The sequence below is a fragment of the Ovis canadensis genome, chromosome 1 (assembly GCF_042477335.2).
Source record: "Ovis canadensis isolate MfBH-ARS-UI-01 breed Bighorn chromosome 1, ARS-UI_OviCan_v2, whole genome shotgun sequence".
Taxonomy (NCBI): domain Eukaryota; kingdom Metazoa; phylum Chordata; class Mammalia; order Artiodactyla; family Bovidae; genus Ovis; species Ovis canadensis.
In genome coordinates, this window is record NC_091245.1 from 149,565,892 (window position 1) to 149,580,671 (window position 14,780).

Here is a 14,780-nt window from a genome sequence, read left to right on the forward strand (position 1 = left end):
CTGGGTCTCCTGCATTGCAGGCAGATTCTTTACTTTCTGAGCCACCAGGGAAGCCCAAAAGTAACCACACTGGGCTCAAGTTCCCAAAAGGTGTTTGGAGCTCCAGGGGATGAGTGGGGATCTATGAACTCCAGTTCACACAATGTACACCAGTGCTTCTCTAATTGGAATTTGCATAGAGTTGCCTTAAAATAGTCTTTAAGTAATACTGTCTGATTCAGGTGGTCTGAGCAGGGCCCTGCTTTTAGCATCTTTAATTTGCTACCAGGTGACGCCAATGCTGCTGGTCCATGGATCACATTTTGAGCAGGAACCTACAGTTGCTGCTTGTAGCAGACCCAATCCTTCCCACATCCTTCCTGAGTCTGCCTCCCCTAAATGGTTGGGGGCATTACCATCCATATGGCTTTCTTTTCTTTCTTATCCATTCCTAGTTATTGCAGCACCCAGATTTCTAGGGGAAATCTTATTCTAACTTTTTCTACAAAAATCTCATCAACCACAGACCACGCCTAAGATCATAACATGTAAAACATTACTATGCTGTAATTTTCCTTTGATTTCTCATCAAATTTGCTTCATTAAATAAAAATCTACTAGACTCTGAAAAAGTTTTACATATACAGATTACTGGCAAAGTACAGGAATGCAATTAATTCTACTTTAGAGAATAATTATTTTGTGTATGTCCCCTCTATCCAGAAAGAAAAAGTAAATATGATTAGGTCCTGTTTTGCATATGTTAAGTTTCTTGAGAAACCCCTCAGGTACCATCAATATTAATTGTTTCCTTATCAATCAGGAAGTTTAAAGCTTTTGTTTTTTTATCAGCCAGTTATGTTCATATTTATATTTATCTATAATATAAACACAGGTTGACTTACTCAGAGTGGGTCACTTTGCTGATAGCCTATTCTAGATTTTGTTGTTGTTCAGTCTTTAAGTCATGTTCAACTCTTTGCAACCCACTGGGCTGCAACTCACCAGGCTTCCCTGTCCTTCACCATCTCCCGGAGTTTGCTCAAACTCATGTCCATTGAGTCAGTGAAGCCATCCAACTATCTCATCCTCTGTCATCCCCTTCTCCTGCCTTTTAATCTTAGAATCTAAACAACTCCTTTGACTTTTTGTACTAGGGGAAGTCAACTAAATTTCCTGAGTAATATCATCACCCAAAAGAGCAATTAACTATTGCAAAACCTTGAAAGAAAAACTCCCAGGGAAACAATACTGAGACTGCATTCTAAGAGCCATGGCTTCAAATCAGTGTTTAAGATCATAAGAACCACTTGCTTTTACAAAGAAGTGGAAATGAGACTGTTTCTTGAAGTGGCATTCTGATGTTTCATGATGTTAAACACTTCAAGTTACATGTTAGATCACATCATTGAAACAATGGGCCAAGAATGTCAACGAATACTTGAATCACAGATGGCTCCAGAGGAGGCAAATCTTGAGTTGATTATAACAGAATGACCAGTGAAACAGGAAGAGAAACACATTCCACAAAGGGTACAGAGGAAAGTGTCATTTCTTGAAAATGTGATGGGCTGCAGCATACTGAGTCACTGTTAGCCAATCACAGCTAACAAAACCCATCCAAATTTTCACTCTCATCTTCATGGTCACAGACTTAACCTTGACTTCACCATCAGCAACAGTTGCATCTCTTATAAAATCTCAACTTCTACTCTCTCACCCTACGAAGTTAAACCAAGTCTTCAATCTACAATTCTAATCTTCACTTTTCACCTCCATTACTACGTCTATTTCTAACTGGCATCTTCCCCTGTCTGTAATACTGCAACAGCTTCCTAACTGACCTCCCCCAACCATTCTGCAATCCATTCTCTACTCATGTAGCAAGCAAGTATCACATGAGTGAAGTTTTAAAACATAAATCAGATCATGTCACCTCCACCATTGCTTAAAAACCTTCTGCGGCACTCAATACCATACAATTGCACTCTTTTCACATGATAGCAACATTATGCTCAAAATCCTTCAAGCTAGGCTTCAGCAGTATGTAAACCAAGAACTTCAGGCGTACAAACTCAATTTATAAAAGGCAGAGAGAGGAACCAGAGATCAAATTGCCAACATATGGTGGATCATAGAAAAAGCAAGGGAATTTAAAAAAAAAAATCTGCTTCACTGACTACACGAAAGCCTTTGACTATGTGGATCACAGTGGAACAGTGGAATATTCTTAATGAGATGGGAATACTAGACCACATGGTCTGTCTCCTGAGAAACCTGTATGCAGGACAAGAGCAACAGTTAGAACTGGACATGGAACAATGGACTGGCTCCAAACTGGGAAAGGAGTACGTCAAGGCTGTATATTGTCACCCTGCTTATTCAACTTATATGCAGAGTACATCATGAGAAATGCTGGGCTGGATGAAGCACAGCTGGAATCAAGATTGCCAGGAAAAATATCAATAACCTCATATATGCAGATGATACCACTTGAATGGCAGGAAGTGAAGAGAAACTAAAGAGTCTCTTGGTAAAAGTTAAAGAAGAAGAGTGAAAAAACTGGCTTAAAACTCAACATTCAAAAAACTAAGATCATGGCATCTGGTCCCACCACTTCATGGCAAATAGATGAGGGAAAAGTGGAAACAGTGTCAGATTTCATTTTCATGGGCTCCAATATCAATGTGGATGGTGACTGCAGCCACGAAATGCAAGGACACTTGCTCCCTGGAAGAAAAGGTATGACAAACTTCGACAGTGTATTAAAAAGCAGAGACATCACTTGCCAACAAAGGTCCATATATCCCAAGCTATATTTCCAGTAGTCATGTAGGGATGTGAGATTTGGACCATAAAGAAGGCTGAGCACCAAAGAATTGATGCTTTCAAACTGTGGTATTGGAGAAGACTATTGACAGTCTCTTGCACTGCAAGGAGATCAAACCAGGTAATCCTAAAGGAATTAAGTCCTGAATATTCACTGGAAGGACTGATGCTAAAGCTGAAGCTCCAATACTTTAGCCACTTGATGCAAAGAGCAGATTCACTGGAAAAGACCATGATGCTGCGAAAGATTGAGGACAAGAGGAGAAGGAGCGAGAGAGGATGAGATGGTTGGATGGCATCACTGACTCAAAGGACATGAGTTTCAGCAAAACCAAGGAGACGGTGAAGGACAGGGAAGCCTGGCATGCTGCAGTGCTTGGGTTTGCCAAGAGTGGGACACAACCTAGCAACTGAACCACAACAATGTTGTACTGAACATATACTCCGAAAACATTAACCCAGTTACAAGACCCTGAATGACCTGGCCCATATCTCTAGCTGTTTTCCTTAGTCATAGGCCATATTAGCCATCTTTCATTTTCTCAGATATACCCATTTATCTTTTTTTATGGCCTTTAAGATGCTTTTCTTTTACTTTGCATCTTGCTAACATCCACATGTATTTCTGCTCTTGGTTTAACATTAATCCTTCTTGGCACATGTCACAATTTTAAGGAAAAAATTATTTATAGGGTTAGTTACTTATTTTCTGTCATCTTACCCTACTCTTTCCACTATATTGTCATTTCTATGAAGGCAGAAACCATTTTCCTTTTTGTTTACCATTGAATAGCAAAAACTAAGCAGAATGCCTGGATAGAGTTATTTTGGGAAAAATCAATTTTTTGGACAAACTATGTTTTGTTATTCTTCATATTTTTATTTAATGTCTGACTTTTAATGTTCATATTATGTAACTAAGGGAAGAACTTTTATGCCCCCAAAACATTCAATGGGGCTTTATTCTAACATGACAAAAAAAATCTTTTTTGAATTGACAATTAATGAAAGTTTTAAGTTAATTTATGTTGTATCAATTAAAATTAACTACACTAAGCATATATACGTATGTTTTATTGAATAAACTTGTCATTGAAGCAAATACTTTAAAATAAATACAAATAATTAACATGTTAGTCTGTGTATGTGGGAAAGATGTTTAACATTGAAATCATAAGTAATAGGAGGATGACAAGGAGCAGTGATATGATGAAAAGATTTTAAGAGATAACCAGATCTAACTGGTTATTTTATTATTTTTTTAAAGACAGCATTGTTGATATGAGTCACTGCCAAGGATTTCCCATAAATAAGTAAATACTGAATTGATTTCCTGAAAGCCTCAAGAGACTTTATATTTAAGCATCAAATAGTGTTGAAATAATCATCTTAGTACTTTTCAGCATATATAAACGCCAGCCAGTTTTTGAGAAAATAAAAGGAATGGCTCATGAGACTGGTGATGAAATATGTAACCTTTAACCCCAAGATTACTGGATTGAAACTGGTCCAGGATGGTGTATATAGTAATATTCATCAGATGGAAGCTGTTTTGCCGCATCCAATCCAGAGAGCTAAATTCTTCCATTTAGTCTTTATGACACAGTGATATGTTCCAACATAGCTAATGCTTTCCTCTTTTTTTTTTTTTTGCCATCTAAGAAAAGACTGAATATTAATTGAATAGTAAATAGGTTTCCCTAGAGAACACATAGTGATGTTAGGATATCTATAAGGATATCCACCCAACTTTCAGCAGTGGTTAACTCTGGGCAAATGATATTACAAAAACATGTATTTTAAAAGGGCAAGCATGTTCTCCAAAGAACATATATTAGTTCCATTATTTAGAAATAAAAGATAATTTTAAGTTATTTAAAAATGACCTTTATAAACTTACTAATCATATTCTCTAACCTGAGACTGGGAGTAAAAGAAAGACAATGTATAACATGTCCACACTCTAAGATATTTCTACAAATTTGCTAAAGATTAAATATAACAGATTTGTGAGCCAAAGAAAAAACAATAAAAGTTTGCCTAAGAAATCAACTGAACACATGCCTATAGCCTGTGATTTGTTTAACTAACAAACAGAACATCACCTGTTGGTTATTTATGATTAAAGAGTACATTCTCTGACAGCTACCTCCTCTAACACCCACATTCAAATGGCCAATGGATTTTGTCCTTTTCAACTAAAATTCCACTAGAACTCAAACCTTCTCTTTCTGTTCACTGTCACTGCCATCTCTCACATGGGTGATGGAGTACGGGTTTCTGCTTTTACACTTTATACTAAATACTCTTTGCAAAGATAAACCAAAAACAAGAAAAGGAGAAAGAATTTTTATCTAATTTCAAAGAAAATGAAAGCTGTCTCCTCCTAATGAAAAGATGCTGTGCTTACTTATCTCAACAAACATAAAATCCACACTATATTTACTTGAAGACAAAATGTTTCTATCCTCAATTCCTTACACAATTTAAACCTGATATTTGGATGCAACATTTGGTCTGATGGGCTTACTATTTACATCACTGAGATTATGTGATTTTTCTCCTTGGTTTCCTGATTTTTATTTCTCAGTTACTTAAAATGATAAAATAGCTGCAAATCCAAGTTTAAAATCTCCAAATGGGACTTTCATGGTGGTCCAAAGGCTAAGATTCTGTGCTCTCAATACAGGGGCCCAAGTTCAATCCCTAGGCTGGGAACTAGATCCCACATACTACAGTGAAGATCCTGCATGCCCCAAGAGCTGATGCCACAGAATAAATAAGTAAATAAATAATAAAATCAAATCTCCAAATAATTGCTTTTAAAGACAGCTATGGTCAGAATGTTTGTGTATTCCTTCTTCCCTCCACTCCACTCAAATGTGTATATTGAAATCTTAATCCCCAATATGATGATATTTGAGGAATATTTGGGAAGGACTTCCCTGCTGGCTCAGATGGTAAAGCGTCTGCCTACAATGCGGGAGACCCAGGATCAATCTCTGGGTTGGGAATATCCCCTGGAGAAGGAAATGGCAATCCACTCCAGAACTATTGCCTGGAAAATCCCATGGACAGAGGAGCCTGGTAGGCTACAGTCCATGGGATCGTAAAGGGTCGGACACAACTGAGCGACTTCACTCACTCAGGATGGAATGAATTTATAGGCATGGAGCCCCCGAGATGGAACTGGAGGGCTTATAAAGGGATAGAAACCAGAACTTTCTCTTCATCAGGAAGCGAAGTCTCAGCAGAACCTGACCGTGCTGGCACCCTGCCCTTCAACTTCCAAACTTCTAGAACTGTGAGAAATAAATGTTTGTTCAGTAAGTACATGGTACTCAGCATTCTTAAAGCAGCCTGAACTAACTAAGAATGGCAACAGCGAACGATTATTATCTATTGGTGGTAAAACTCAAGTTGTTAGTAAATATAATTATATTACAGAACTTAGCAATACTGCTTCCCTACTTAAGTGAAAAAATATGTGAATTCAAAAAGAATAATTTAATGTTCTCCTAACTGTAAAAGTTACAAAATGAATTGTTTCATTAGCCCCTATCTACAATAAAAAATTATTTAAGTCCAACTATTTGCATGTCTAGCATTAGCAATGCTAATTAAAGGTAAGGGTAAATCTCTCCTACCAGGAATTCAACTCAAGATGGAATTTAATATACTCCATATGTTCTGTACTTAACCAGAAATTAATTCAAGAAAATTCAATTATTGAAACATTTTATTTAAATTTTATTATATAAGCACAAAAATCTTCAAATTCAAAATGGAATCAGTCCATTTTTGATATAAAAACATTTAGACCCCCTCTGTATACAGGACGCTAGTGTCCGACCACAATACAGGAAAAGAAAAAAAAGTAGTGAAACAGACTGACAATTAGATTTACGATTTATTATTATGCGCCATTCACACTGTGCTACATACTGTATATGCATAATTTCATTTAATCATATGTGAATTTTGCAACAAAAGTCAGTGTATTTTAGAAAGTAAGTGTACAAGAAGGTGGAAAGATATTTTAAAATCACTAAACTAAATGAGTCTTTAACATTTTCCCTTTGAATACTAAAAAGAAAAATCATATATATATATATGTATATAAATTTTACAATCTGATCAAAGAATGTAACTGCAAAGTTGCTTAAAAAGATACAGATTAAGTAGAGGAGACAAGAAATATTTTCAAAGATGCAATATAGAACTAGCTCGATTTCAAAGATAAGTCTTTCAGGGAACAAAACACGTGTGTGTGCACATATATATTCAATGAAAAACTAGTGTCTGACCATAGCAGGGGTTAGCTTGACTGGATGCATACTCAATCATCAATTAATCAAACAGTATTTTAAATTTGATGGCATATTCTGATTTTATCTGCTTATCTGAACCATTTCACCTAAAGGAATAATCCTTCCATCTTCCATGCTCAGATTTTAGAAACATATTTTAACAGTAAAATATGTTTTACCGTTTAATGCCTGGCTCTTAGCATACATGGTCAGTACGCTTTCTCATTTTATCCAAATAAGGAAAATCAGAGAAATCAAATCCTAAATCACTTTAAGAAGCATTGTTTAATAACAATATCGAGGAAAGATCACAATATATTGACAGTAGTGGGAAAATATTACTTTAAAATATAAACATTCTACCTCAAGGTAATTACTATTAAAAAGCATCCGAGTTAATAAAATCGGGAAAGACTTACTCTCTGATTAATTGTACAAAATTATTTTTTTCTGGAAAGACAGTTCTGTGTTTTGCTGCTAAGACAGCCAGCAGATGACTGCCTAGCCTGAAGGGATTTCTCTTCCTCAGGAGAAGACAGTTTACAGAGGAAACAAATAGCCATATGCTGACTATGCACTGCTTAGCAGATGACATAGAGAGACATGTTCTGCAATCGAAAGCACGAGGGTCAAGGTTCAAATTAACTTTCCCTAAAATTCAATGCAATTACCCAAGATTGAGTTACTTATTAATATAACGTGTCAAAAAACTGTGCTATCAATTTATGCCAGGCATAAGATGAACTAAATTTAATAACTCAGTATTTAATAATTAGGTAATGTTGGGCATTAAAGAACATACCCATAAAATTTTCTAAACATTCAGCAGACTATCAAATAAAGCTAGTTCAAAACAAATAAGAAATATTACTTGCAAGACTAATTTTTAAAAGTTCAGTTCAAAACTGAATTAGATAAACAGTGAGCTTTTATAAACCTTAGAAAAAGAAATATATTTTAAATTTACAAATTAAAGTCCTCATCAAGATATATCATTCTTAAAAAAAAAGATATATCATTCTTAAAAAAAAAGATATATCATTCTTGGCTTATAAAGAAAAATAATAATTTTAAAATGTATCTGTAATTAAAAATGATTTTACCTTTAGAGAGATAAGCTTCCAAAGATGGATGGAAACTCTAGGTGTAAGGACTGCCATATATTTCTTAGCATTCCAATTCTTAGAATTTATAATTGTGTGAGATAAATTTAATTGCATCAAAATTGATTTTTCAAGAATAAGAATACAACTTTTACCACATAGCAAAGATCATCACTTAAAGATTGGTCAGTGCTTTTCACTGGGTCCAGCTTTGTTATATGTGCGTGTTCGTAGCTCAGTTGTGTCCAACTCTTTGGGACCCTATGGACTGTAGCCCACCAGGCTCCTCTGTCCATGGGATTTCCCAGGCAAGAATACAGGAGAGGGTTGCCATTTCCTCCTCCAAGGGATCTATTTTCCCAACCCAGGATCTATCTTCTCAACTCAGGGATCCAACCCACATCTCCTGGGTTGGCAGGTGGATTCTTTACCACTGTGCCACCTGGGAAACCAAACTTGAATATAATTGGATTTAAATGAAAACAAAAATAACTAATCCTAAAAATAACCAATAAATATAATCCTCTTGGTGTATTATTTAAATTTAAATAAATATTAAAAACATGAAAGACAAGAATATTATTATTTCTATACAAAAATAAAAGTTTGAAATTATATTCCATACCATTTTTCCCCATTGTTTGAGAGATTAACAATTGTTAGGAACCAAGCACTCCAGTTGTTACAGCTGTAAAACTTGGTTTAAAGGCAAATAAAACACAGATAAATGTTTTTAAAGACATTACCAACAACTGTGCTGTGAAACCAGTGTTGCCTCAAGACACTTTTGTTAATGCTATTAATTTGGGCTAATAGAATCACTAAGAAATTAGATGCAATCTTTGTCTTCCTGTGTCTGAGCCTTTAGGAGAAAGAATAGCTCTTATTGAACTTCTGGTGTCTAATCTAAGAAAATATAAAAAAATAATAATACTCTCCAGGAAATAATAAAAACAAGCTATAATAGTGCTTTATAGATTTAACCTACAGCAAATATGACCCATGTTTCCCTGTCTACCCTCTTGTCTGATACTTATGTAACATACAAAAGGCTAGTTTTGATTTTACAATGCAAACATACGTTAAAATGGTGAATGAGCAGTAACCATTGGCTAAAATAAATAACTGAAATATATGTGAATTAAATTACTACACATCTATTTGTAGTGTACTGAACCATGATTTTTTTTTTTAAATTTAACTACAAAGAAGTTAATGTTTCCCATATAACTTACAGTCCAAACAACACAATTTATCTAAACAAAAATATCCTTTTAATTTTTGCAATTTAACTAGTATAAAAATTATTGGAAGCAAATACTACTTAAGCTTTTCAAATAATTATTATCACTAATATGGATCCTTATTATTATACTATCCTCATTAATACCAAACTATATTTGGTAAATGTATAATATCTATATACTTTCCCCTTCCCAACTATATGAATTGTTAATGAATTCGATCGTATTTTTTAGAGTAGTTTCATTAAATTTTATTCAGTAAATTATAATTTTTTTTTCCTCTGGAGCTTAAAAACATTTTGGAATGTGTCAGGACTATCCCACTAAGATTTGTGAACTATGCATTAAGGGACTGTGTATTAGAATATTTCACTGGTAAAAGTTATATAATGATCTTCTGTCTGGTTTCAATTTCATGATCGTATATTTGTTGACTGAGACTGCAAGAACTTTTCTCATAATGGACTCTCACGGTTGTGGAATGTCTAAGTTAGGAAAAGAACTTAACTGGAAACTAACAGTACCTTTTAAAATAACTGCACAAAAGCCAGATTAAAACAGACAAGTCTCTAAATCCCAATGCATTAAGGATATCTTGATCATCTAAGGTAAAACCAGAGGTGTTTTGAAAAGGAAGATATAGAGGGTAAGCATTTAGACACTCGAATCTATCAACTTTTAAAAAACTTCTCACAATGACAAAAATGCAAGGAGAGTAGATAATAACACAGAAACATCAGATGATCTTTGATATTTCTATTGCTACATATTTCTTATAAAGAATTATAATTCCAGAGAATTTACAATCACTGATTTCCCTCCTGGTCTTTAGTTCCTTAGGTACTACATACAAGAGTTGGCCTAGGTTATTTAGGCCGACATTATCTTTCTTGATTTAAATTTGCTCTCAAATATTAACTTATACTTATCTTCACAGAAAATAATTATTTTTAAATATAATGGTGTCAAGAGTTAGAAAAGTGTTAATGTAAGTTTAAAAGATGTCTTTGGCAAAACATATGTCTTCTTATAAATAAGCTGAACCTTTAAATTCTTCTGCTTGTGCTACATTTAAAGTTGAGTTTAAAAAATAAACATACAAAGAAAAAGAAAACTATCTGTTGTGATTCCAGCTTTTCTACATATCACTGATTTAGCTCTAAGACCTACCCTGAGAATCAAGGCAATAAGAGAAAGTACAGTAAGTTAATTATCAGTTAACTTCAAATAGAGAAATATAAACTTGGGTTTCAGGTAAATGTTTTAAAAATGTGAGTGTCTAGTTTTGATATAGTTTTAAATGATTAAGTGATTTTTATTCTATCTAATTAAGTTTTATGCTCATATAAGATATCTTTGGCTTTCTGTCTCAAGTATTTAGTATTGCATGGCTCTGTGAGTGTGAATCAAATGATCTAAGATTTTGGGACTGAGTCCACATTAATAATATGATTGAGTTGTAATAATCTGTCTATAAATCACTTTCTATGTTTACAATTTCATAATTATCTGTGATTCTATATAGTCATGTTCTAGTTGAATGTAATGTTAAAAATTATGAAAACTGATTACATAACTAGAATTTTGAACATGAAAGAAAGTGAAAGTGAAAGTCACTCAGTCATGTCTGACTCTTTGTGACTATACAGTCCATGGAATTCTCCAGGACAGAATACTGGAATGAGTAGCCTTTGCCTTCTCCAGGGGATGTTCCCAACCCAGGGATCGAACCCAGGTCTTCTGCATTGATGACAGATTCTTTACCAGCTGAGCCACAATGGAAGCCCATTATATTAAAATATCAATCACCTCAGAAAACATTATATATAAAAATAGACATAGTTACCTATACAGTTTCATAAATGGTTATAGATAGTAAAATTTAAAGTGAATTAAATCTAAATTTCATTTGTCTCTCTAATTCCTATACAATTCTCAATTTCTGTCATATATACATATACTCCACAGGATTCTTTCAAGGGAATGAAATTTTCTGACTCTTGAATGCTTATTGAAAATAAGAAAAGCCTGATTCTAATTCAAATACAATACATTACACATCTAGACTCTAGATATAACAACTGAATCATTAGTTAACCAAATCCTTCTTGAGGTAATTTCAAATGAGTGGCTTTTTTTATCGGTATAAATATACTGAACCATCAACCACCCAAGGATTCCCAACACATGTTTTCTTCTCAGGGTGCACTACAGTGTAGCAAAGATGAGAAAGTATGAGGCATATATATACATTTCTCTAGATTTAGCTTTACCCAAAGTATAATATAGTTCTGACAACTGGAAACCGTTTAAAACCATAACTTCCACTACCAGTTGAAAGTATTTCTCCTAATGAAGACAAACGAAAAATACCTTACAGTATTCTTCTTCCATCCCCATACTCTATATATTTAAAAGGAACAACAGAAGGGAATAAATCAGTTTCAGTGAGCATCTTCAATAGAAAATGGCTCCAAAAGGTAAAACACAACACAAGAACATTTGCTCAATACTATAAAAAACCTAAAGCAGAAAAGAATTTGAAAAAGAATAGATATATGTATAACTGAATCACTTCGCTGTACACCTGAAAATAACACAATACTATAAGTCAACTCATAGTCCATTATAAAATAAAAATGTTCTTAAATTTAAAAAAAATTAGGTCAAACAGTTCACAACTATGTATGATTCCCAATTTAGCTTGAATAACCAGCTAGGATGAGAAATTCAAAAAATTCAAATAAATAGTGGATGATTACACATAGAAAGCTACCGATCTTCCTCAGGTAAAGCCTGTGATACACATTTAATTTTTTCTTATCATGAACAAGGTAAATGATCCCACGCTGCCACCCCTCCACCAACTCACAGGCCACACACTCCCCAACACTAAAAGCCCATTTTACTTACTGGCTACCTCCAGCGATGCATTGTGACTCACAGCCTCTCCGAGGTAATTCCTTGCTACACAGACGTAGACCCCTTCATCAGGCCTACTTTTTCGTCCATGCACTATACGTAAGAAAAATAAAGATCCACTTGGCAGCAACATTCGGTGTGAGCGAGGGTCATCTTTGTCTGTCTCCACTCTCTCCCCACCTTTGTACCATTCGATGGTGGGTGTGGGGCGACCTTCAGCTTTGCAGTTCAAAGTTGCAGGTTCTCCTTTTGAGACAATTAGATCTGACGGGTGTTCAACAATGCGAGGTGGAAAATCTTCCTGACGAAGACGGGAGCCTGCAGAAGAATTGACAAAATAGCTTCATATCATCAACGTGAAAACAATGAAAAGTCTTATTTCAAAAGCCCAGGCATTAGCACTACCATCTAATAAACACTGCACAGTATTGACCTACTCTTCCTAACCTCCTTCCTAACTAATCCCTCTGGTGTCTACTTTAACTGTACTTTCTAATTCCTGAATCCTTTTGACCCTCCACTTAGAAAGTGCTCTTGCTAAATCTCTGTCTGTACAAATCCCGTCTACTCTCCAAATCGCCTGTTTCAGAACCCATCACCCTGTCTGTTTGTACCATGTACGTGCCTGTTTTTGCAGAGGAATGTGTTAGAGAATTGTTGACTGTTACAAATAATGGCATGGCTTCCTGGAATCTCCTCCTCAATGCGACATCAGTCAACACTATGCTATAAAACATATGCTATATATTAATGAACATTTATGTTGAAATATGCACGATGGAACTTTATATAGATTTTTATATCTTTCTTAATAATAATATATGTACATAAATATATTAATACATATATATATACACATATATATACATATATACACATAAGGATTGCTCAGCCATGTCCGACTCTCTGCGACCCCATGGACTGTAGCCTGCCAGGCTCCTCTGTACATGGAATTTCTCAGGCAAGAATACTGGAGCAGGTTGCCATTTCCTACTCCAGGGAATCTTCCCAACCCAGGGATCAAACCTGGGTCTCCTGTAATGCAGACAGATTCTTTACCATTAGCATCACCTGGGAAGCCCTATACATACACACATACACACATATATATATACAACACACACATATGTTATATATACATATTTATATATACATATATATATACTTTCCCAGAGTTTTTATTCAATAAATTAAGTTCATTAGTCTCCAATCATTATTTTATTACTTTAGTAGATTTCAAAGGTAAAATGTTACATAATTGAGTTTAAATAATTAAATCTTAAATTGAAAAGGATATTAAGTGAGGAGCTACATTATGTATTGCTTGATAAGCGAAGTCCTGAGAGTTCATCTAAATATTTTGTGCCTTATTTTTTCCAGTGAGATTATAATCACTAAAATGGGGATCAACTTTCATATTTTTAATGTTCCTACCTTACTGTTGTATGGATTTAATATGTAAAAATCTTAAAGGTTTCTCAACTTCAACAACCAAACTTTAAACCTTGTTCTCATCTAGTGTTCCAATCTCAATGAACAAAGAAAAGTAGAAAGCAGTCTTGTTGACACCTCTTTCTGTTCCTTAATCCTCCCTCAAATTTCTCAAATCAATCTACTCATCGAAATCTGTACAGCCAGTTACCATCCCAGATCAAACTGCTGTAGATTCCCACCAGGATTTAGGAAAGCTCTTAAATAGCTTCACTTCAATGCAGCCAAATGAAGGCTTTGAAGTGCAAATAGAATCTGGGTCCTCCCTTATTTGGGTGACTCTTAAACTCACTGCTCTTAAAGTCTTTAACAAGACCTACTGGAGACGGTGTTCATTTCCCTTTAGCTCTCAGGACCCTTCCTATTTCGCCGCTTTCTCTGCTTTCTTCACCTGAGTTTTCTGTTTGTTCCATATCTATCTATCTATCTATCTATATATATATAAAGCTTCCTCCTTCCAAGGCCTAAGCCTGCCTTAGGGTCTGGTCTCAAAAAGATCTTATTCTAGTGGATACCCATTCTTCTTTCAAATCTCTACCTTCTCTGACCTTTACCACAAAATTTAAATACTCCTTTTTAGCAAGGGTATGAAATTACCTGTGGTAAAATAATGAGAATTATATTTTAAACTTTTTTGCTAGATGCCTTGAACACTGCCTTTCCCATTACTCTGAAGTTCTGTGTGTCTAATTTTGCTCACGGTTTCTTCTCTTATACTTGGCAGATTGCTCACACTACACATATTCAATAAATACATGTTGAGTAAACAAAAAGTGCTAACAGCAAAACCTTATTTGAGTGGAATGATCTGAAGCTTATTTATCATGCTCTGTATGGAAATACTTTAAATATTCCATTTTTATTTTTTATCACTTTATTTTTAATATTTTTTAATTTTATAT

The 14,780-nt window shown here is 34.6% G+C and overlaps 1 protein-coding gene across 1 annotated transcript in view; it reads right to left on the reverse strand.

Annotated features, from left to right (window-relative positions):
• The window catches only part of ROBO1 (roundabout guidance receptor 1), a 452,203-nt gene that overhangs the window by 349,059 nt on the left and 88,364 nt on the right, over positions 1–14,780 (reverse strand). The window contains exon 2 of the mRNA XM_069578675.1: positions 12,379–12,705. Within this exon, the coding sequence (XP_069434776.1) occupies positions 12,379–12,705 (327 nt within the window). The remainder of the gene's footprint in view (positions 1–12,378; positions 12,706–14,780) is intronic.